Source organism: Lithobates pipiens, unplaced genomic scaffold, assembly GCF_037356315.1.
Source record: "Lithobates pipiens isolate NorthernLeopardFrog02 unplaced genomic scaffold, aLitPip1_a1.2 Scaffold_28, whole genome shotgun sequence".
Taxonomy (NCBI): domain Eukaryota; kingdom Metazoa; phylum Chordata; class Amphibia; order Anura; family Ranidae; genus Lithobates; species Lithobates pipiens.
In genome coordinates, this window is record NW_027507789.1 from 12,225,013 (window position 1) to 12,245,798 (window position 20,786).

Below are 20,786 nucleotides of genomic sequence, written 5' to 3' on the forward strand. Positions count from 1 at the left end.
TGCCCAATGGGCAGTCCACCGCTCGAGTGTAGGACTCGGAGTGCGCCATCTGCTGGTCTTTTCGCATCCCCCACAGACCTAAATGAGCATTTCACCCCTGCACTGCGGGGGGAGCCCCAACACGCGAGAGGATTTGTTTTTCCTTTCCCCGGAGTTGGGCTTTAAGTTAAAGAGGACCTGTACTCATCGCTGGAATTACTCAAATATCTTTCAGCGGAATTAAACAATTTTAAGGTTTTGTCAGTTGGCGGGGGAATGTTAGATAAGCCGATCAAAGAATTTGTGAGTAATGTCTTAAGATTAGCAAGTAATCATTTTTAACAACATTGGAGTCTGAAATCGACACAATTCAGGGAATATAACTCCAATTTAATTCCATTAGGCAGCGCCCCCCGGGAATAGAATTCCTCGGTTAATTACCCCGCAGAGCCCATGCCAGCCGGTGACACTCTAGCCGGCCTCTCCCTCTCTTCTTCTCCGGCTCATAAGTGCTTCGACTGTGATGTTCCTAACAGAGGAGTCTTTGTGGCGCGGCCAGCGGGAGGACCGAGCTGAGCGCTGCGCCAACGAGACCTGAATATCAACGAGGAGAAAAACCGCTTTATACCGCGACGCGTCCTGTGCCAGGCCCTTCACCGCCGAGGGGACGCACTCGGCACGGGAACGCTTTATTATCCCATGAAGGAAAATGTATCAAGTTTTATACTTTCCAGAAAAGCCAACGACGTCATCATGTCTCCAATCAGATTCAGATCTAAACGGATGATTCTGATTGGTGGCTGGGGACTGTTATAAATAGAAAGTGACTTATAAACATTATTCAGCAATCCTAAATATACACTATATTACCAAAAGTATTGGGACACCTGCCTTTACACGCACATGCATAACCCATTTTTTTTTTTTGTAAAATATAAAAGATGATGTTATGCCAAGTTAATAGATCCTAATGGTGACAAAAGACATAAATGTAACTATCCATCGGTGACGCCTTAAAAGCCTTTACAGGGTTCCCACTTTAGATGTGCAGAGGAGATCTGGTGCTGGAATTACTGCCCATGATCTGACGTTCGCGACGATACCGCCCGTGTGTTTGCTTGTGCGCAGGACTGCCACACGCATTCGCCTTTGTGCATGAGTAAGTGTGGACGGGGGCACATTAAACATTTTTACATTATTTTTATTTTTACATTGTGGCTTTTTAAATGTTTTTTGTTTTCGATCACTTTTATTGCTGTGACGAGGAGTGTAAGCATCCTTTGTGACAGCAGTAGGCATGTGACAGGTCCTCTTTATGGCGGGATCTGAGGCGTAAAGGACCCCAAATCCCTCCTCTGCCTTTAAAAGCATTCAAAACACCAAGAACGATGTTTTTGAAAACTTTGGTCTTCAAAAAAAAATAATGGCGCAGTTGACCCCTGAGTAAACCAGAAGTGATGTCGGGTCTTCATTTCTCGGGTTTCCACAGCGGAGATCCGATCGCAGCCGATCCCGGCTTTGTACGGGTCTCCGACTAGCCGGTGGATCGGCTCTCTCCCAGCTTGTCTGCAGAGAAACATCAGCAGGAGGAGCTTCTAGTCCCCTGCTGCTGGTCACATGTTCAAAAAACCAAAACGAAAAAAATAAAAAAACAACCTTCGTAATATTGTAAAAATAACAATATCAATAAACTATTTAAAATCATTATACAAATATATATTTAAAATCAAATCTTTATTTTTACCAATAAGATGGTGCGGGCAGGATTCTGACAGTCACAGACTGTGTCACGCCCCCCTTCAGCCTATGTCTTAGGATAACGAGGGAGGTGAAGCCTCCATCAATTAAAGCGGGAGTCCGCCGTTTTTTTTTGTTTTTTTTAAAAGCCAGCAGCTACAAATACTACAGCTGCTGACTTTTAAAATAGTGACACTTACCCGCCCAGCGCGCCCGCGATGTCGGCACCCGAAGCCGATCTCTCGATCGTCTCTCGGGTGCTGCCGCCCCCATCTTGGGTATGGGAATCAGGAAGTGGAGCCTTTCGGCTTCATTTCCCGGTTCCTTACTGCGCATGCGCGAGTCGCGCTGCGCAATAAGGATGGTCCCCGCTGTCTCTGGGATCCGTGTGTTTCCCAGCAGGCAGCGGGGGACTTTTGGAAAGGGGCGTAGATTCTGCGGAAGGGGGCGTTCCTTCTGCAGAATCTACGCCAGAAGTGGGTGCAGATGCCTGTACTGTACAGGTATCTGCACCCCCCCCTCCCCCTGAAAGGTGCCAATTGTGGCGCCGGAGGGGGGGAGGATTCCAATGAGTGGAAGGTCCACTTTAGGGTGGACCTCCACTTTAACATGTAATATTCCGCCCCCCCATTGTGTTCAGCTGGTTAGTGGGCGTGGAGGAGGGAGGGAGTGGGCTGTCATTTACCACTGCGTATACGCCCACATTTACCACTTTTTAGTCACAAGGGCTGCTCAGATGTGATAGGGAGGAAATGCTCAGCATAGAAACTCACTGAAAACTGAGCATGTGCAGAGCTGCCACCAATGCTCTGCAAAATCCCTAGCTACACTGGCGACATGGACAGAAGGGGGCGATAGAGAGCAGCGGGATCACCCAGGATTTTTTGCAGAAAACAAATCTCCTAGTGAATGAGTATGAACAGCATAGAACACGCCATTTATTTTATGATGGGGGGTTTAGTGACACTGTAAAATCTACAAACGTGATATATTTCCTACAAGCAGAGACCCTGGAGAAACAAACAATGGCGGTAGTTGCAATTTTTTTATGTCCTAGGGCCCAGGATGTTGGCACAATTGTTTATCAAAGGAATATTTTTCAGTTTTAAAATTAAAGTTAATTTTAGGGCAGACAAACGCAATATATTACAATTTTTGGGGTTAAAATATAACAGACGAGGTTGTGTCGAGTAAACAGATACCAAACATGTCAAGCTTTAAAATTGTGAAGCGACAACAAGCTTCAATATCCAGAATTGTCTAGATGAATAACAAAACTACACTGGAGATGGACTATTTTGGAAATATTAAAAGGTCATTTTTTTTTTTTAATCACAAACAGTACCTGCTCTGTGTAATGGTTTTGCACAGAGCAGCCCCAATCCTCCTCTGGTCCCCTGCTGGCACTCAGTAACAGCATACAAACACTCTTGCTCATTAGTGTGATGACGAGTGGTCTATAATTGTCTCTGGCCTTGCTGTAACTCCTGGTTCCTCCCCCCTGTTGAATGATCCTATAGCAAGCTGCTTGCTATGGGGGGGGGGGGCGCACTCATGCATTCTGGCTCAGAGCCCCACTTTGTGTGTTCATAAGAGACACAGAACGAGGCTTGGCCCTGCCCCCTACTCCCTCCTCACTGGCTGTGACAGCAGCAGGAGCCACTGAAGAAGCAGAGACCCAGGACAGCAGCTGCTCTGGTGCACATCACTGGATCACGATTGAGCACAGGTAAGTATTAGGGGAACTGAGCAAGGAGGTGCATACTGAAGAGTTTCTTACCTTAATGCATAGAATCGCCCCCCCCCTCTCTCTTATCCCCCGCTCTCTCTCTCTGACTACCCCCATGGAGAACATGGGATGGCAGGGATGGGACTGGAGGAGGAGCTGGACATGGGATGGAGGATATGGAACTGGGGGAGGATATGAGATGGGGGGGGGGGGATGGGAGTGGAGGAGGACATGGGTTGGAGGAAATGGGACTGGAGGAGATGGAGGACATGGTATGGTGGTCGCGGTATGGAGATCATGGGACTTGAGGAGGAGGAAGACATGGAATGGAGGAGGAGGACATGGGATGAAGGATGTGGGACACGAAAAGGCGGAGGACAAGGGATGGAGGCGATGGGACTGGAGGGGCAAAAGGACAATGAAATGGAGGAGGAGGACATGGGATGGGAGAGATGAGACTGGAAGAGGACATGGGACGGAGGAGATGGGACTGGAGGAATAGGAGGACTTATAATAGGGCTTATATTGCAGCCATCACCGACAATCAAGCTAGGTCTTATTTTCGGGGAAACGGGGTATTAAGTTGTAAGAGTGTTAAAATAAAAGTGGGTTTACTGAAGGACTCTGTGTTATGGCCAGTGGCCGGATTTGGTGAAATGGCCAGTAGGCAGGCCCTGGGGAATTTTGGTGGTCCGGCCCAGGTCTTAAGCTGTGTAGGGGGCCCCAAAAATTCTGATTGCTGTCCTGCATAGAATGCATATAGGTAAAAAAGCCTTCAGCCTCTAGAAACATTTTAACTAGAGTTTTCCTTTTAAACAAGTATTACTGTGTTTTATTTGTGACATGGTTGGTGAAGCTCAGTGAACAACCCTTGACCAGGCTCTGTGGCATCTCAGACACCATCCCAGTCTTTGATGGCCAACAACTCAATATTAATATATAGGTCTTCTCACCTTGTGTAGATTCCATTCTTTCTGCAGAAGGAATTCTTCATCGACAGCCGCCGGTTGTTCAGCTCCAATGCTGGGAAACGGCTCTCGTCCAGGCTGACCATCTCACCGTGACCCAGTGTGCTGTTTTTTGGGTTACAGCCTATGTGGACAGAGGGATGTTTTTAGGAAGGAGGAGTGATGGCAATGGTTTTACAATAGGTAGACTTGGAGCTTCTGTAACAAATCTCTCACCTGAATCTGATTTTTTGGCATATTTCTTGCTCTGTCCCCGGATGATCAACGCAAACACCAGAAGAAGAATGAAGATGAGGCCAATGAGCGCGATAACCACCAGGAACCACCACTCTTCATAGAATGGGTTGGCTTTTGTGGCTGAAAGAAGATGATGGAGAATAATTGATGTGTTCTAGGCAAGGCTTTGAGGGGTTTAATAACCTTGATGGGCCTTCATACCCGTTTAAGGAGCTTACATTTTGAAGCTTTTTTCCCTCTCATCTTGCACATGGCATTACCAACTACTCACCAATTCTATAGCACTCTAATCAAACATGGCTACAAGTTTCCCATCTCATCCCCCTATTACAAACCCTCTTACCTACTTCCCCAATAAGCTCCCAAACCCAACTTTTTGGCAAAAATAACATGCCCATTGTGACAGTGCAAGGCCCTTCCATGGTGTGAGATTGAGAAAATGATACAGGATTCTCAAATGTGCAGTTTGAGAAGCTTTTTCTTTCTCTAGGTTTTGTAGTCATGGATCGGGACCTGGAGTTTGAAGGTTCCAAAGGGTCTTGGATGGGAAAAAACCTTCAATCCAGTTCCTGGGCTTTGCTGGATGCCTGCAGCCTGGGTCAGTACATAGGTGTTCAGGGTCGATATAAGCAGTTGCAGTTGCTGCCATTTATGCAAAGATATCGGTGTGCTCCGGCCATGAGGGGTGACCTGCTCAACAGACGAAGCCCAATGTTGGGAGGACTTCTTGTCCATATAAAGTCAGGACAGCTACTCAGGTCCAGAGAGACCGAGAAAGCTGAGTTGACTAGCGAGTCCACAGAGGGGGCTGGAGAAGTGGGAGAGCCTGGGTGATGGGAGAACCCTATCCAGGGGCCAATCTCTATTAATGCTGTTTCGGAGTGAAGCTAAATACCCCTGAGTGGGCTATCGGTTTTTACATTTTTACTTTGCTTTTCATCAAAAGTGGGCTACCTGGCCCTCAAAATGCATAGTTCTGGACTGTCATGGGATTCACTAAAAAGCCCATCTACCACTGAGCTTACCAACCCCTACCATAAGACTAGCATCTAAGCCCTTGTACACACGGTCGTAAATTCAGGCGGAAAATGTCCGATCGGACCGCGTTGTCGGATAATCCGACCGTGTGTGGGCTCCATTGGACTTTTTCCCATCGGAATGTCCGACCAACAAAGTTTGAGAGCTGGATATAAAATCTTCCGACAACATGATCCGATCGGACTTAGTCTGATCGTTTTGTAGAGAATTCCGATCGGACAAAGTGGCACGCATGCTCAGATCAAATTAGGAGACCAAAGCTATTGGCTACTAGCCCGAACGTCATAACGAACGAACGTCATCACGTTCCGAACGATCGGATTTTCCGACCACTTTGTCCGACCGTGTGTATGCCAACACCAGTTTCGGACAAAATCCGACGGAAAAAAAAATCTGACGGATTTTGTCGTCGGAATGTCCGACCGTGTGTACAAGGGCTAAGACTACCCGTTCTACAGGGTGACAACTTTTGGGAAATAAGTGGGATGCACTACGTACTTATATATTACTTTGTTGGCATTTACAAAGAATAAATCGTTTCATTCTAACTTTAATAATACGGAACTTGTACATTTTTTGGCCATTTATTGTATATTTTGGTATTTATGGTGACTTCTTCTTTGCTACTATATTGTTCTTTGCCCCTCATGTATCTTACATCTATTTATGATATAACTGGAAACTTGTCTGCAGAACACAAAGAATCTATTTAAAAAAAATAAGGAACTTTAAAGTATATATAAACGTAAAATCAGAAACTTTGGAAAAACAAGTTCTTATACATGTGATAACCCGGAGTAAACACTTGGTGATACCTTTGACCACATTGCCCACAGAAGAATATCCATGTTAGTGTGGTCAGATTGTGTCCCCTCACCCTTGCTTTGGGACCTGGAGATCACTGTGCCAACACACAGTGTGCTTATATGGATTGTTAGAAGAAGCTCTGCTGAACACTTGTATTTTTTATTGTTTTTTTTTATAGCATAAAAGGTTACTGTACTCTTTAAAGCAGAACTCCAGTCAATAATAAGAACCAAACCAGCTTTTGCTGCAATAGTAACCTTCAATCCAGAGATCCCCCCCCCCCCACAGTAGATTTTTGCCAATAGATGTCCTTAGTCCAGGTCATCCCGGACCAGCCCCCAACCTGTGACTGGACATTGAAAGGAGAAGCAGCGCAGTCATAAGCCCATCACTCTGTTCTCTCTGCCTATGAGCATATGAACTGATTGTCTCATTGTGCTGCTTCGTCCCATCATACTCCAGCCCTGCTGTACAGGGAATGCAAGAGGCCAATACCAGGTCACATTCAGATACTTATGCTGCTTGTATTTTTAAACCTACATTTCATGACGTATTACTGACTACAGAGGCTGCTTTGTGTCATTATCTGCCAGAGTCCAGATTTAAAGTGTATACCCAGTATTTGATGGCGAGGTTAGAAACCCTGTTAGCTTATTTTTTGCTGCTTGTTCAAGTTGAGATGGCTGAAGGTGTAAATTGTCAAATCACTGGGGTAGGTCTGTTAAACAAAATTATATGGGCCCCCCCCCACCCCGTATTTGGGGGGCCCCCGTATTTAGCAATGGTTGTTTAGTTCATTGTAGATGGCCTCCTTTACACCTCTTATGAGCTTAAGGTGGACTTCCAAATAAAATGTTTTATCTCCTGCCTACTCCTCGCCCTCCAAATCTAGAATGTCTATGTCACCCATAACAGCCAATCAAATGCCTTGCAAAAGCCGGAAGCTGGTTGGTTGTCCAGAGCAGCACAGCGATTTCTTCCATCAGACTCATTCATACATGACACGTCTGTTCTCTGCTCTTATCTGTGATTGTCGGGTAGAAAAACGATCTTTTTACCTGCGACGGATGTAGAGGGGGGGCTGGGGGTCCCATATCCGTAATCGTTGACGGCAATGACGCGGAAGTCGTAGCTGACGCCCTGCTTCAGGATGTCTATGTTGAACGTGTAGGACGTGGCCTCCTTTGGGATGTCCTTGATGAGAATGTCCCATAATCCTTCATCTTAGTAGAGGAGAGACAAGATCCGTTTATTAATATCCTCATGATAAAAACAAAGTGCACCTGTCACCTGTAGATAGTCAGCTTGTTGGTCAAGACAAAATATTCACGCATGAGTCCCGCTACTATCGCCTAATGAACCGGTATGGTGATTTCTCAGAAACGTATGCCTACGCAATGCCAGGCAGGAAATTCGTATTAAAGAAGCCTCTCATGAGAGAAGTACGTGACTTGTCTCTGTTTTATAACCGGTACCCGCTTGTAGAAGTGAATGTTTCCTATTGATAAAGATTAGCTGCATGAACGTCACAGGCATTTGCCCAGTCATCACGAATTCTGACAATATATTGCATGGGTTGATTTCCTCATCAGCTCCATCCGGTGGCCATAATCAATATTTTCCTGATTGGGCTATTTTAGGGTAGAAAAAAATGCATTATGGCCACTAGATGGGGCCGATGATCATAAGAAATCAACAGTGCGAGGGCCCACCAGTCACTTACTCTCCAATCAGCTCCACTGTGCACTATATGGCTGTACAATCCAAACATGATTGGATCCGGGGAAAATACAATTGCCCCTTGGGGGATTGGGAAGGAATTTTTTTCCCCCGCTTTAGCAAATTGGATCATGCTCTGCTGGGTTTTTTTTTGCCTTCCTCTGGATCAACTGTGGTTATAGAATTGGGTATATGGGATTGTATGATATTATTATTATTTTTCTATTTTTTTGTGGTTGAACCAGATGGACTTGTGTCTTTTTTAAACCTGACTAACTATGTAATGATTGTACAGCCAGATTATAATATCTGTGCTCAGCTTTAGTAGAAGATGGTTGTCCTGTAAGCAGGGCGCTTTACTTTTCCTAAAGGTTTGGCTGAAAAATACGAGAGTCCTATGTTTGCTGAAGAGCTACTTCCATTGTAAGATATACTGTCTGCTAAGAGCAAGAAACTGCATATGAAATTAGGGGCCTACCTGAGGGCCGGGCCTCTATAACGTATCTGGTGATCGGGCTCCTTCCTGGATCTCCATTTGACCATTGGATGGCGATTAATGAGCCGTATCGGGAGATGGACGGCACTCCTGGTGGTCCCGGTGCTCCTGGAAGAATACCGTTAAGAAAAAAAAAATGATAAAAACGGCTGAATAATTCCGGTCAAATTTATTAGATACATGAAAGTGGAATCTCTTTATGTTTTGGGTTATCAGTCTTTAGGAGTCTCTATGACCAAATGTACATCCTTATCATGGACACAGCTGAATCAAGGACTGGAATATATCCAACTGGATGGAATGGAGACCTGAACATGATTTATAGAACAAGATGTGCTATCACCACTATCTACAGAGGTGTTCTAGTCCTTGCTTTGCCGAAGGAAGGAAGGTGGGAATGAAAGGGAAATAAGGATATAAGTTAAGGAAGGTGGAAGGGAAAAAAATTAATAAGGATGGGAAATGAAGGAAGGAACAGTGAGAAGGAAAGAAGGAAGGGGAGGAGAGAAAGGAAGGTGGGAATAAAAGGAAGGAAAGAATGAAAGGAAAAAAAGTAAATTGGAAAGATGGGAGGGAAGGAAAGTGGGAAGAAGGAAGGAAAGGTAGAAAAGGTGGGAAGGAAAGGAAGCTGGAAGAGAAAAAAAATGAAGGCAGATGGGAAGTGAAGGAAAGAAGGGAGGGGTGGAGAGAAGGGAGGGAAGGAGAGAAAGAAAGGTGGGAATAAAAGTAAGGAAAGAATGAAAGGAAGAGCAGGAAAGTGCAAAGATGGGAGGGAAGGAAAGTGGGAAGCAGGGAAGAAGGAAGGAAGGAAAGGTAGGAAGTTGGTAAGGAAAAGAAGGTGGAAGAGAAAAAAAACGAAAGCAGATGGGAAGTGAAGGAAAGAAGGGAGGGAAGGAGAGAAAGGAAGGTGGGAATAAAAGGAAGGAAGGAAAGAGGAAAGGTGGGAAGGAAGGTTTGAGGGAAGGGTGGAAAAGAAGAAATGGAAGGTGGGAAGGAAAGGGAAGAAAGGCTAGAAGTTAAGGAAGGTGAAAGGGAAAATAAATGGGGATGGGAATAGAAGGAAGGAAGATGGGAATAAAAGAATGAAAGGAAGAAAAGGAAATTGGAAAGATGGGAGGGAAGGAAAGTGGGAAGCAGGGAAGAAGGAATGGAAGGTGGGACGGAAAGGAAGGTTGAAGAGAAAAAAAAAAAATGAAGGAAGATCATGGGAAGTGAAGGAAAGAAGAGAGGAAAGGAAGATGGGAATAAAAGGAAGAGAAAGAAGGTGGGAAGGAACCTTTGAGGGAAGGAAGGAAAGTGAGAAGCAGAGAAGAAAAGGAAGGTAGGAAGGACAACAATTAGGAAGTAAAGGAAGAGAGGTGGGACGTAAGGAGAGGATATATAGATAGAAGGTAGGTAGTAAGGAAAGAAATGTGCTAAATAAGGTGGGAAGAAAAAGAAAGGAGAGGATGGAAGGGAGGAAAGCAAGGAGGGAAGGATAGAAAGATTGGGAAAAAAAGGAAGGAAATGTAGGTAGGGGCGTGGGATGTAAAGGTTGAAAGGAAAGAAGAAAGGCAGGTGCTAAAGGATGGAACGAAAGAAAAGAAAGAAAGGAAAGAAAAGAGGGAAGGAAGGTGGGAGGCAAAGGTGGGAAGAAAGGTTGGTAAGGAAAGGGAAGAAGAGATGGAAGGTAAAGAAGGATGGAGAGGTTAAGGAAGATAAGAAGTGAAGGAAGGAAAGGTGAGAAGGAAAAAAGGGAGAGAAGAAGAGGGGAAAAAAAAGGCAAGAATAAAAGCAAAGGGCGAATGGGATGAAGAAAAGGATGGATGGAAGTGAAGGAAGATGAGGAAGGGAGAAAAGTGGGAAAAGAGGGACGGAGAGTCGAATGAAAAGGAAGGATGTAAGAGGAAAGGGATGTGCCTTCCCACCATTCTTCCTTCCACTCAGAGAGGCAATTTTATATTTAAAGAAATAAAACAACTGGTGGATTATTCCGAGCATTCCTCTGATATTTCTTCTGTATTATAGCTGTGCACAATAGGTTACACTTGTATTCTTGGAATGAAAGGCGCAGCCATCAATCGCACCCCTCCTAGATATCATGTAGTGGAAGACGTTTACCATCAGCAGGTCCGGTGGTCACATTGGCTTCCAAGTCCGGCCCATAGATGAAGGTTTTTGCTCGTATCCGGAAACGGTAGGTCACTCCCTCAGTGAGGTCCTTCAGTTTCATCCACAGGGGGCTGTTACCCTTCACATCCACCGTCACTATCTTACTGATTCCTGGGGGGAGGGATATCAGACATAAATTCATTTTATTCTCCAGGGCCTTTGCTTTCAGAAAATATACATTTTTGCAGCATCTGATCAAGGCACGACGCTTCAAAGGACCTCCTTTCTGGTGTTTCCAACTAGGGATCCAAACAAACGGGACTTCCTGGGGGCCATATTTGTGGTTTGGATCCACGTTGGTGGGAGTTTTACTTAACCCCCTACAACCCTTTGGGAGGCGGTGGATTCTTAACTTAGAATTCCACACCAGCCTGTATATTCTACCAATCTCCTGGGCGCGATTCACTAGGGACCTTGTCTCTGGAGTTCAGCTGCAGCTGCATCTTATACTTTTTTATCCTATTGAGGATTGGCTCCATCATGAGCTTTAATTACACCGCATCTCATCTTACTCTCTACCCCTGATTAAAGTTTTCAAGCAAAACTGGAAACGCGTCGGGTTTTGGCATGTCCTACCCTCATGAGAGCACAAGTGTTGTTGTGATGTTCTAATTTTTTCTTGTATTGTATTGCATATTGCTCAGATGCTAGTCGTCTGTTTTTACTTTTTTGTATTAATAAACACTACATTTTGACAGTCTCAATGTATGTATCGGTGCTCTGCCAAAGTCCCACACAGAGGGTTCTTCTTGGTCTATATATAGGGATGGGACCACCACACTGCCATTTCTGACACAGTGGGAGCCTCTTTTTCTTGTCCTCATAAGTACCCATCAGTGCTGCCTATCAATGCCCATCCGTGCTGCCTGTCAGCAGGGCTTGACTGGGACAGAAATTTGGCCCTGGACTTCATCCAGACCGGCCCACTTACATTTTGAGTGTCCCATCAGCAGCCCCCTTAAATCAGAGTGTCCCATCAGCAGCCCCCTTACATCAGAGTGTCCCATCAGCAGCCCCCTTACATCAGAGTGTCCCATCAGCAGCCCCCTTACATCAGAGTGTCCCATCAGCAGCCCCCTTACATCAGAGTGTCCCATCAGCAGCCCCCTTACATCAGAGTGTCCCATCAGCAGCCCCCTTACATCAGAGTGTCCCATCAGCAGCCCCCTTACATCAGAGTGTCCCATCAGCAGCCCCCTTACATCAGAGTGTCCCATCAGCAGCCCCCTTACATCAGAGTGTCCCATCACCAGCCCCCTTACATCAGAGTGGCCCACTGAGCCATCGGCCCACCGGGAAACTCCCGGTAGTCCTGATGGCCAGTACATGCCTGCCTGTCAGTGCCACCTCATTGGTGCCGCCTTATCCGTGCCCATCAGTGAAGAAAAAACATACTTTTTTTCCAAAATCTTATAACAGAAACAAAAGAAAACCTTTTTTTTTTCTTCTAAATTTTAGGTCTTTTGAGGTGATCAAATACCACCAAAAGAAAGCTCTATTTGTGGGAACAAAATGATAAAAATTCTGTTTGGTTAAAGCGTGGCATGACCGTGCAATAGTCATTTAAACAGCGACGGTGCTGAAAGCGAAAAAATTGGCCAGGGCAGGAAGGGGGGATGTAAGTCCCCGGTATTGAAGTGGTTAAATCTGTGGGGTTGGTTTACTAAAGGCACTTTGTAAAGTCCAGTTGCACTCTGCAAGAGCAGTTACTCCAGAGCTTAGTAAATGAGCAAAAAGTTCTGCTGACTTCCATTGTAAAATCATGTGCAAGCAAAAATGCATTTAAAAAAAAATAAAAAATTCCTTGCACCTGATTGGGTACTTTTTGTAAAGTGACGCTTTTCCTCGTTTACCAAGCTCTGGAGCAACTTCACTTTGCAGAGTTTTCAGTCTTTTTGCTTTTTAGTAGACCAACCCCCCCCATGTATGTCCTACCAATGGCTGTAAGCACACGAGGACCTTGAAGAGGAACGTCGTACATTTTGTCGACTCTCTTGAAAAATCCGAAGGTCCCAAAGTGAAAAAATTAATTTAAACTCGGCCGATGCAGCTTATTTGGCACGGACGCTCGTTCTGCTTTTATTTGCCGTAGAGCGGCCCAAAGCACTCCGCCATGGAAACCACCTCCCAGGGCTCCGACGCGTCTTCTTCTGCCAAATGCTACAAAACTTGAGAAAGTTCTTCTGTGAATAGCCGGAGACGTGAAATCCCTCCATTTTTCTCAGTTGAGGCTCAAAAAAAGGCAAACCAACTGAACTGAACTCCCCAAAATCTCAATTTTTTTTTGTATCACCAGTAAACTGGGGGGGGGGGGGGAGCCGACTTACCATCTACTGGGGTGCAGGGCTCATAGACCAGCCGGTACCCTTCCAGAATTCCGTTGGGGTAGACGGGGGCGTCCCAGGACACGTTCACGGAGGTTGTGGTCAGTTCGCTGAATCGAATGGAGGCCGGGGCACTGGGAGCTGCAAGATAAAAAAATAAAATAAATAAATGTGGAATTATCTGTATAGGGAAGGCACGGGAGCGGGGACAGGTAGATGGGAAGTGGCTGAAGGAGACCAGCAGCAATGAGATGCAAAAAAAAAAGATGAAAACAACATTTTATGAAAAAAAATAAAAATGCAATTCTTTATTATACACGGCGCTTTACAAACTCGCACCCGAACTCTAAGCAAACAACTAATATACACTCTATACAATTTCTGCCCCACCCCCCCCCCCCCTCCACCTTAAAGTGGTTGTAAACCCTTACAAACCACTTTGACCTACAGGTAAGCCTAGATTAAGGCTTACCTGTAGGTCCAAGAAATAGCTCCTAAACCTATACGGTTTAGGAGATATTTGCCCAAAGACAGGCACCGCTGTCTACGGCGCATGCGCCGTAGACAGCGGCGCGCAGGCGCACTGAGCACGGCATTTCCAACAATGGAGCTGCCGCGCGTGTCGGCTCCCGTGCGCATGCACGGGAGTGACGTCATCGTGGCTCCGCCGAATGACAGCGGCGGAGCTGCGAGACCCCACCGAAAAGATGGATGCGCCGGACTACAGGGGACAGCGGTGACATCGCTGGCTCCTGTGTCAGGTAAGTGACACATAATGGGCTACTATGCGATGCGATGCGATGCATAGTAGTCCATTATGCTTTACCTTTGCAGGGAATGAAAGAGGAAGTAACACCCATTAGGGTTTACTTCCTCTTTAAGTTTGAAGCACAGTACAGTAAACTGGCCCTTAGTCTAGAAAGTTGGACAAAAGAGAGGGTATGACAGAACCACGTGAATTTGTTGTGCCACATCCTAAAACATAGCAAAAAAGGAGAAAGAGTCCCCTGGGGGTGGATTTTTAAGGCACATACAAACTGAAATGATATACAGGTTATTTTCTTACATAAAACAGACAAAAAGCAAATTAGTATACAGTATACATCTAAAAAGTACACCAACGGGTATATATACAACCAGTATTAATACTATATTCGGTTACGTCGTATCATTCATTTCAAAAGAATCACCCTACGCGTTTCGGAGCTTGACAAAGCATGTCCTTCTTCAGGGGTGTAAATACAACGTTTTTGTAGAATAATCCTGCTAACAGATATGGTAGTAACCCACAGCTACCATTTGATAAAAACAAGTAGTTATACAGGACCATGTAGATATGTATGACTCCGCCAGTGTTCGGGGCACATCCCACAGTTTGTCTATACTCCAGCAAGTGTTATAGATGTCATGCAGAAATGATATGGAGAAAATTCTGCAGTCCCAAAACAGGGGAGAAGTTCACGTGGACTGAAGCTTTGATAGTCCTTTACCCAGAACTACTCTTGGAGGTATAGGATTGTTGGAGAGGATAAACAGCCCGTCCAGCTGGCGTCCTGCAAGTGAGGTCATAGTTTCATAGTTCATAGTTAGTAAGGTTGAATAAAGACACGAGTCCATCCAGTTCAACCTGAGTGTCTACAATTGTCCCTATCCCTGTATATTACACACTCACATTGGTCCCTACCCTCAAGGAGCCCACAATCCAAGGTCCCCATTCATACACTAGGGGCAATTTTGGACAGAAGCCAATTAACCTACCTGCATGTCTTTGGTTTGTGGGAGGAAACCGGAGTACCCGGTGGAAACCCACACAGGCACAGGGAGAACATGCAAACTCCAGGCAGGTAGTGTCGTGGTTGGGATTCGAACCACTGACCCTTCTTACTGCTAGGTGAGAGTGCTAACCACTACACCACTGTGCCGCCCTAACCCCTGGCGGAGTCATACATATCTACATGGTCCTGTATAACTACTTGTTTTTATCAAATGGTAGCTGTGGGTTACTACCATATCTGTTAGCAGTATTATTCTACAAAAACGTTGTATTTACACCCCTGAAGAAGGACATGCTTTGTCAAGCTCCGAAACGCGTAGGATGATTCTTTTGAAATGAATACAACGTAACCGAATATAGTATTAATACTGGTTGTATATATACCCGTTGGTGTACTTTTTAGATGTATACTGTATACTAATTTGCTTTTTGCCTGTATATCATTTCAGTTTGTACGTGCCTTAAAAATCCACCCCCAGGGGACTCTTTTTCTCCTTTTTTGCTTAGTCTAGAAAGTTTGGAGACCCCTGATCTGAAGGAGACGTGCAGTTGTCTATAGCAGGGATATTCAATTAGCGGACCTCCAGCTGTTGCAGAACTACAAGTCCCATGAGGCATAGCAAGACTGTGACAGCCACAAGCGTGACACCCAGAGGCAAAGGCATGATGGGACTTGTAGTTTTGCAACAGCTGGAGGTCTGATAATCGCAGATCCCTGGTCTATAGGATCCCTGGTCTATAGGATCCCTGGTCTATAGGATCCCTTCTCTGGAACTAAAGTGGACCTGCTGTTGTATCAATTAGAGAAGTGTCAAAGCTGGCAATGACTTTGTTTTAGCTCCGAGGTTCCATTCCCGTAGCATTTCTCCTGATCTCTATTTTCAAGCACGAGATGATAAAATCAGAGTTGCTGTGGCAACAAGTCCTGTATAGTTCCCTTTGGAACGTTTTTTTTTCACACAGTAACATCTCAAGTATATGAAACTGTGACCATTGTTCTCATAAGACGTGCACAAAAGAAGTCACATTATGGAGTGTACTGGTTTTTTTTTCGCTTCTCTTTTTGTGTTTTTTCTATAGCTGCTCTGTTATTTTTTTATTTTCTTTGTGGTTGGGTCATTGTAAGGACACCGACAGAGCGGTTTGACAGCCGCACTCGTGTCCCATCACACCTGTCGTGGCTTTCTGTAAATTCCTTCACTGCGCCTCGTCTGGTAATCACCGCTGGGCAAACTGTGCAAGCGCTCAGAAATGTCACCGGACCAGTATATCCTCCGAGGATTGTGTGTTCCAACAACTCTGAGAAAAACTGGATCACACGGCCGGGACTGCGGGGAGATTCTCACCACACATGCGGGTTTTTTATTACAATGCTTCAAGAGGTTACAAAGTGTCAAAAAACGGCAAATGATGTAGCCAAGCACGTGGAAAAGTAGAATTTGGGGGTTCATCACTACAGGGGTCACCAGCAGGAGGAAGGAGGTCCCGATTCCTCTATATAGATCTTTATATCACTAGAGGGATCACCAGCAGGAGGAAGGAGGTCCCGATTCCTCTATATAGATCTTTATATCACTAGAGGGGTCGCCAACAGAAGGAAGGAGGTCCCGATTCCTCTATATAGATCTTTATAACACTAGAGGGGTCGCCAACAGAAGGAAGGAGGTCCCGATTCCTCTATATAGATCTTTATATCACTAGAGGGGTCGCCAACAGAAGGAAGGAGGTCCCGATTCCTCTATATAGATCTTTATATCACTAGAGGGGTCGCCAACAGAAGGAAGGAGGTCCCGATTCCTCTATATAGATCTTTATATCACTAGAGGGATCACCAGCGGGAGGAAGGAGGTCCTGATTCCTCTATATAGATTTTATATTACTAGAGGGACCACCAGCGGGAGGAAGGAGGTCCTGATTCCTCTATATAGATCTTTATATCACTAGAGGGGTCACCAGCAGAAGGAAGGAGGTCTTGATTCCTCTATATAGATCTTTATATCACTAGAGGGGTCGCCAACAGAAGGAAGGAGGTCTTGATTCCTCTATATAGATCTTTATATCACTAGAGGGGTCACCAACAGAAGGAAGGAGGTCCCGATTCCTCTATATAGATCTTTATATCACTAGAGGGGTCGCCAACAGAAGGAAGGAGGTCTTGATTCCTCTATATAGATCTTTATATCACTAGAGGGATCACCAGCAGGAGGAAGAAGGTCCTGATTCCTCTATATAGATCTTTATATCACTAAAGGAATCGCCAGCCTGAGGAAAGAAGGTTCCAATTACTCTATATAGATCTTTATATCACTAAATGGATTGCCAGTGGGATAAAAGGAAGTCTCGATTCCTCTATAAATATTTTTATATCACTAGAGGGATCACCAGCAGGAGGAAGGAGGTCCTGATTCCTCTATAAATATTTTTATATCACTAGAGGGATCACCAGCAGGAGGAAGGAGGTCTTGATTCCTCTATATAGATCTTTATATCAGTGTTTCTCAACTCCAGTCCTCAAGGCGCACCAACAGGTCATGTTTTCAGGATTTCCCTTCAGATGAAATGGCTGTGGTAATTACTAAGGCAGTGACAACTGATCAAATCACCTGTGCAAAATAGTGGAAATCCTGAAAACATGACCCGTTGGTGGGCCTTGAGGACTGGAGTTGAGAAACGCTGCTTTATATCACTAGAGGGATCACCAGCGTTAGGTTCCTGCTCCTCTAGACCAGCCTTTCTCAATCTTTTCAACACAGAGGAACCCTTGAAATAGTTCTCCAGTCTCGGGGAACCCCTTCTAAAAATTAGAAATCTACAACTCATGATACATTAGTGTGATGGTCAGTGGTATGAATGGTCCTTACACTTGTGGTCATTGGGAAGAATTACCTCCTTTACAGATAGTTAAAAAGATCAATGGTGTCAGTGGGAACTTATCCGAGAGGCAGAAATTGCCCAATGCTGAAGGAACCCCTACAACCTCTGGAGGAACCCTGGTTGAGAATCACTGCTCTATATAGATCTTTATATTACTAAAGGGGTTGCCAGTGGGAAGAAGGAGGTCCTGATTACCCTTCTATATATCTTTAGTTAGTCCTCATTTAGAATGTTCTGTCCAGTTCTTGAAACGTCGCTTGCAGGAACACAGAGCAAGTTTAGATACTTGCCTAAACCTAGGTAATGCCTAAATCCATGTCTGCGCTGTCCATTTACTATAGTGATTCTGGTATTGATACTCGGTCCCCACTTCTTCCAACTGGTTATCCGACCAATCCCCTTACCCCTTTTGCAGATGTCATCACATACAATACATTGCACGTGATAGTATAGGCCAGTGATGGCGAACCTTGGCACCCCAGATGTTTTGGAACTACATTTCCCATGATGCTCCACTACACTGCAGAGTGCATGAGCATCATGGGAAATGTAGTTCCAAAACATCTGGAGTGCCAAGGTTCGCCATCACTGGTATAGGCGTTCCTGCCCACATTGTGGATTAAGGGGAGTATTCCCTTGTATTGGATCATATCCTAGTGAACTCTTGGGCACTTTGCACATGGTCCCTTTCCTTTCAACTTCCTTTAAGGTCTGTTTGAGTTCAATCACTGGCTCCAGGCAACGCAGATACAAAATACACAAAGCCCAGCCACAGCCGGCCATTTTGTCTAAAAGAGCTCCATGCTGTGGCTGGTGCCTTGGCAACAGAGAGCCCCGGACCAGTTGATGCTCTGACAAGTCATGAACCGAATGCGGAACCTTCCGTTGTGCAGCCATCAAGATAAACAACTCTAAATGGGATAAACGAGCTGGTGTCAGAGGGGATGAGGCTCAGAGACTTCTCCTCTTAGCGGCGAGCGGTTTGCGGAAATGTGACTAATGCGACATGGCAATCTCGGGGCAGGGTGATGACTGCAACGTTTTTGCTTTAGGGGGAGACTGGCTGCTCCCAGGGAGCCCAGAGACACGGCTGGGATTACGCAACACTCGCAGGAAGTCAACCCTTTCCAGGCGGCCGAGGACGGTGTGCGGAAGCTGGAAGGAGCAGCGAAGGAAGGCTAGAATGGTTAAGAGTCAATTTTATCTCAAAGTGTTATGAAAATCCGCAATGCAATACAGCAAGGCAGTGCAATGTATCCCTCACACTGTTTTCTGTCTCCCTTTTTTTCTTTTTTGTCTCTTTTTTTTTATTTTCTCTTTTCTTTGCATTTGCAATCCTTGTAAATGACTGGAAAACCCATCTTGTCTTCAGGTTACAGACACTCAGAAAGTGCTGGCTTTTTAGTATCTTTAGAATTGTCCTATGTTCTTTCATTTTTCTTATGCCGCGTACACACGATCAAACAATCCGGTGGAAAAGTCCGGCAAACTCAAGTCCGCCAAACAATCCCCCCGTGTGTAGCCTCCGGCATACTTTTTTGACCAGACAGTACGGCGGACTTAGAATTTCGTGTTGCACATCAATCTGCCCGCCGGACTCGCATTTCGGCGGACAATCCGGCTGTGTGTATGCCAGTCCATCGTACTTTTGAAATGAGCGGACTTTTCCCGCCCCGGAGAAAAGTCCGCTCATTTTGAGCGGGTCTCCAGGTAGGCGGGGCCCGCGAAGGAGACGTCGCTGGCCCCGCCGCCTGGTATGGACTTAAAGGGGAACCCCCAACGCCGAAAAAAAATCGGCGTGGGGGTCCCCCCCCAAGTCCACAACAGACCCTTGTCCGAGCACGCTACCCGGCCGGCTGAGCACGCTACCCGGCGGACTTAGTACGCCGTATTAGTCCGCTGAAAAAGTGCCGTGTATGGGCAAGTAGCCCGTTCGAAAATTCCGACGGACAGTTTGGCGGACGTCCGCCAGACTAAGTACGTCGGACAGACGGCTACGTGTGTACGCGGCTTTAGCTCTACTATACATATGGTCCGCTGGGACTAGTAAATCCTGGTTGGGGTCCTGCTTGGGGTCCCGGAGCCTGGAGGCTTTGTAGAGACTTGGAAGGGATAAAGGCTCCAATCCTGGGGTCCATGTTTTGCCACCAGCTAGCACCCTAACTGAGCGGGTGCAGTGATGTGTTTTGGTTTTGTGCTGCCCTAGGCAAGACTAAAATCACGCGCCCCCCCCACCTAAATTCATCCCATCCCAGACGCTTTAAAATTGCGCACGCCCATGCAACGGCAACAAACTACGTACATTTCACCATCCATAGGCCGTTACATGTTACCACTTTGTGTTTTACAGAGGAGGTCTGTTGCTAGAATTACTGCCCATGATCTGACATTCGTGGTGATATCGCACGCGTGTGGGACCAACACGTGCGATGAGGGCACTTTAAAAAGCATTTTTACCAAGATCTGTGTTTTTTTAATGCTTTCGATTTTTTGAAAACTGGTACCGATGGTTTCCCAATAAAACAGAAGTGATGTCAGGTCATCGTTTCTGGTTTACGGTTTACGAACAGCCGATAAAAGCTGACCCAGGCTTTGATTGGCTGGGACGGGAGAGCCGCGGAAGGCGTTGGGAGGGGGCGTGTGTCACTTCCTGATGCTTGCAATAGCAATCGAGCCACTCTGATCTCTATTACAAGAGAGCCGACCGCCGGCTCTAAAAAAAAAAAAAAAAAACGATACCGGGGTGAGGCATCATTCCAGTACAGGCACTGCCCCCCCCCCCCCCCCCAAAAAAAAAATATCTTGCCTCGCAGTAGCAGTAGCCTTAGCTACTCTACTGGGTGGATGTGCTTGGTACAGAGAAAACTGGCTGTTCAGTGTCCCCTTGGATTTGTTAGCTCCTTGTGTGGGTCCTGTAGCCCAGAGGCTTTGTAGAGACTGTGGAGTTGATTTA

At 45.7% G+C, this 20,786-nt stretch overlaps 1 protein-coding gene across 4 annotated transcripts in view; it reads right to left on the minus strand.

The window, feature by feature from the left end:
• SDK2 (sidekick cell adhesion molecule 2) overlaps positions 1 to 20,786 on the minus strand; it is an 876,954-nt gene that overhangs the window by 39,747 nt on the left and 816,421 nt on the right. For all 4 annotated transcript variants that reach the window (XM_077458690.1, XM_077458687.1, XM_077458688.1 and 1 more), the window contains 6 exons: positions 13,189 to 13,326; positions 10,811 to 10,972; positions 8,693 to 8,818; positions 7,554 to 7,718; positions 4,630 to 4,770; positions 4,399 to 4,537 (listed from right to left, as the gene is read on the minus strand). In XM_077458690.1, the coding sequence (XP_077314816.1) occupies positions 4,399 to 4,537; positions 4,630 to 4,770; positions 7,554 to 7,718; positions 8,693 to 8,818; positions 10,811 to 10,972; positions 13,189 to 13,326 (871 nt within the window). The remainder of the gene's footprint in view (positions 1 to 4,398; positions 4,538 to 4,629; positions 4,771 to 7,553; positions 7,719 to 8,692; positions 8,819 to 10,810; positions 10,973 to 13,188; positions 13,327 to 20,786) is intronic.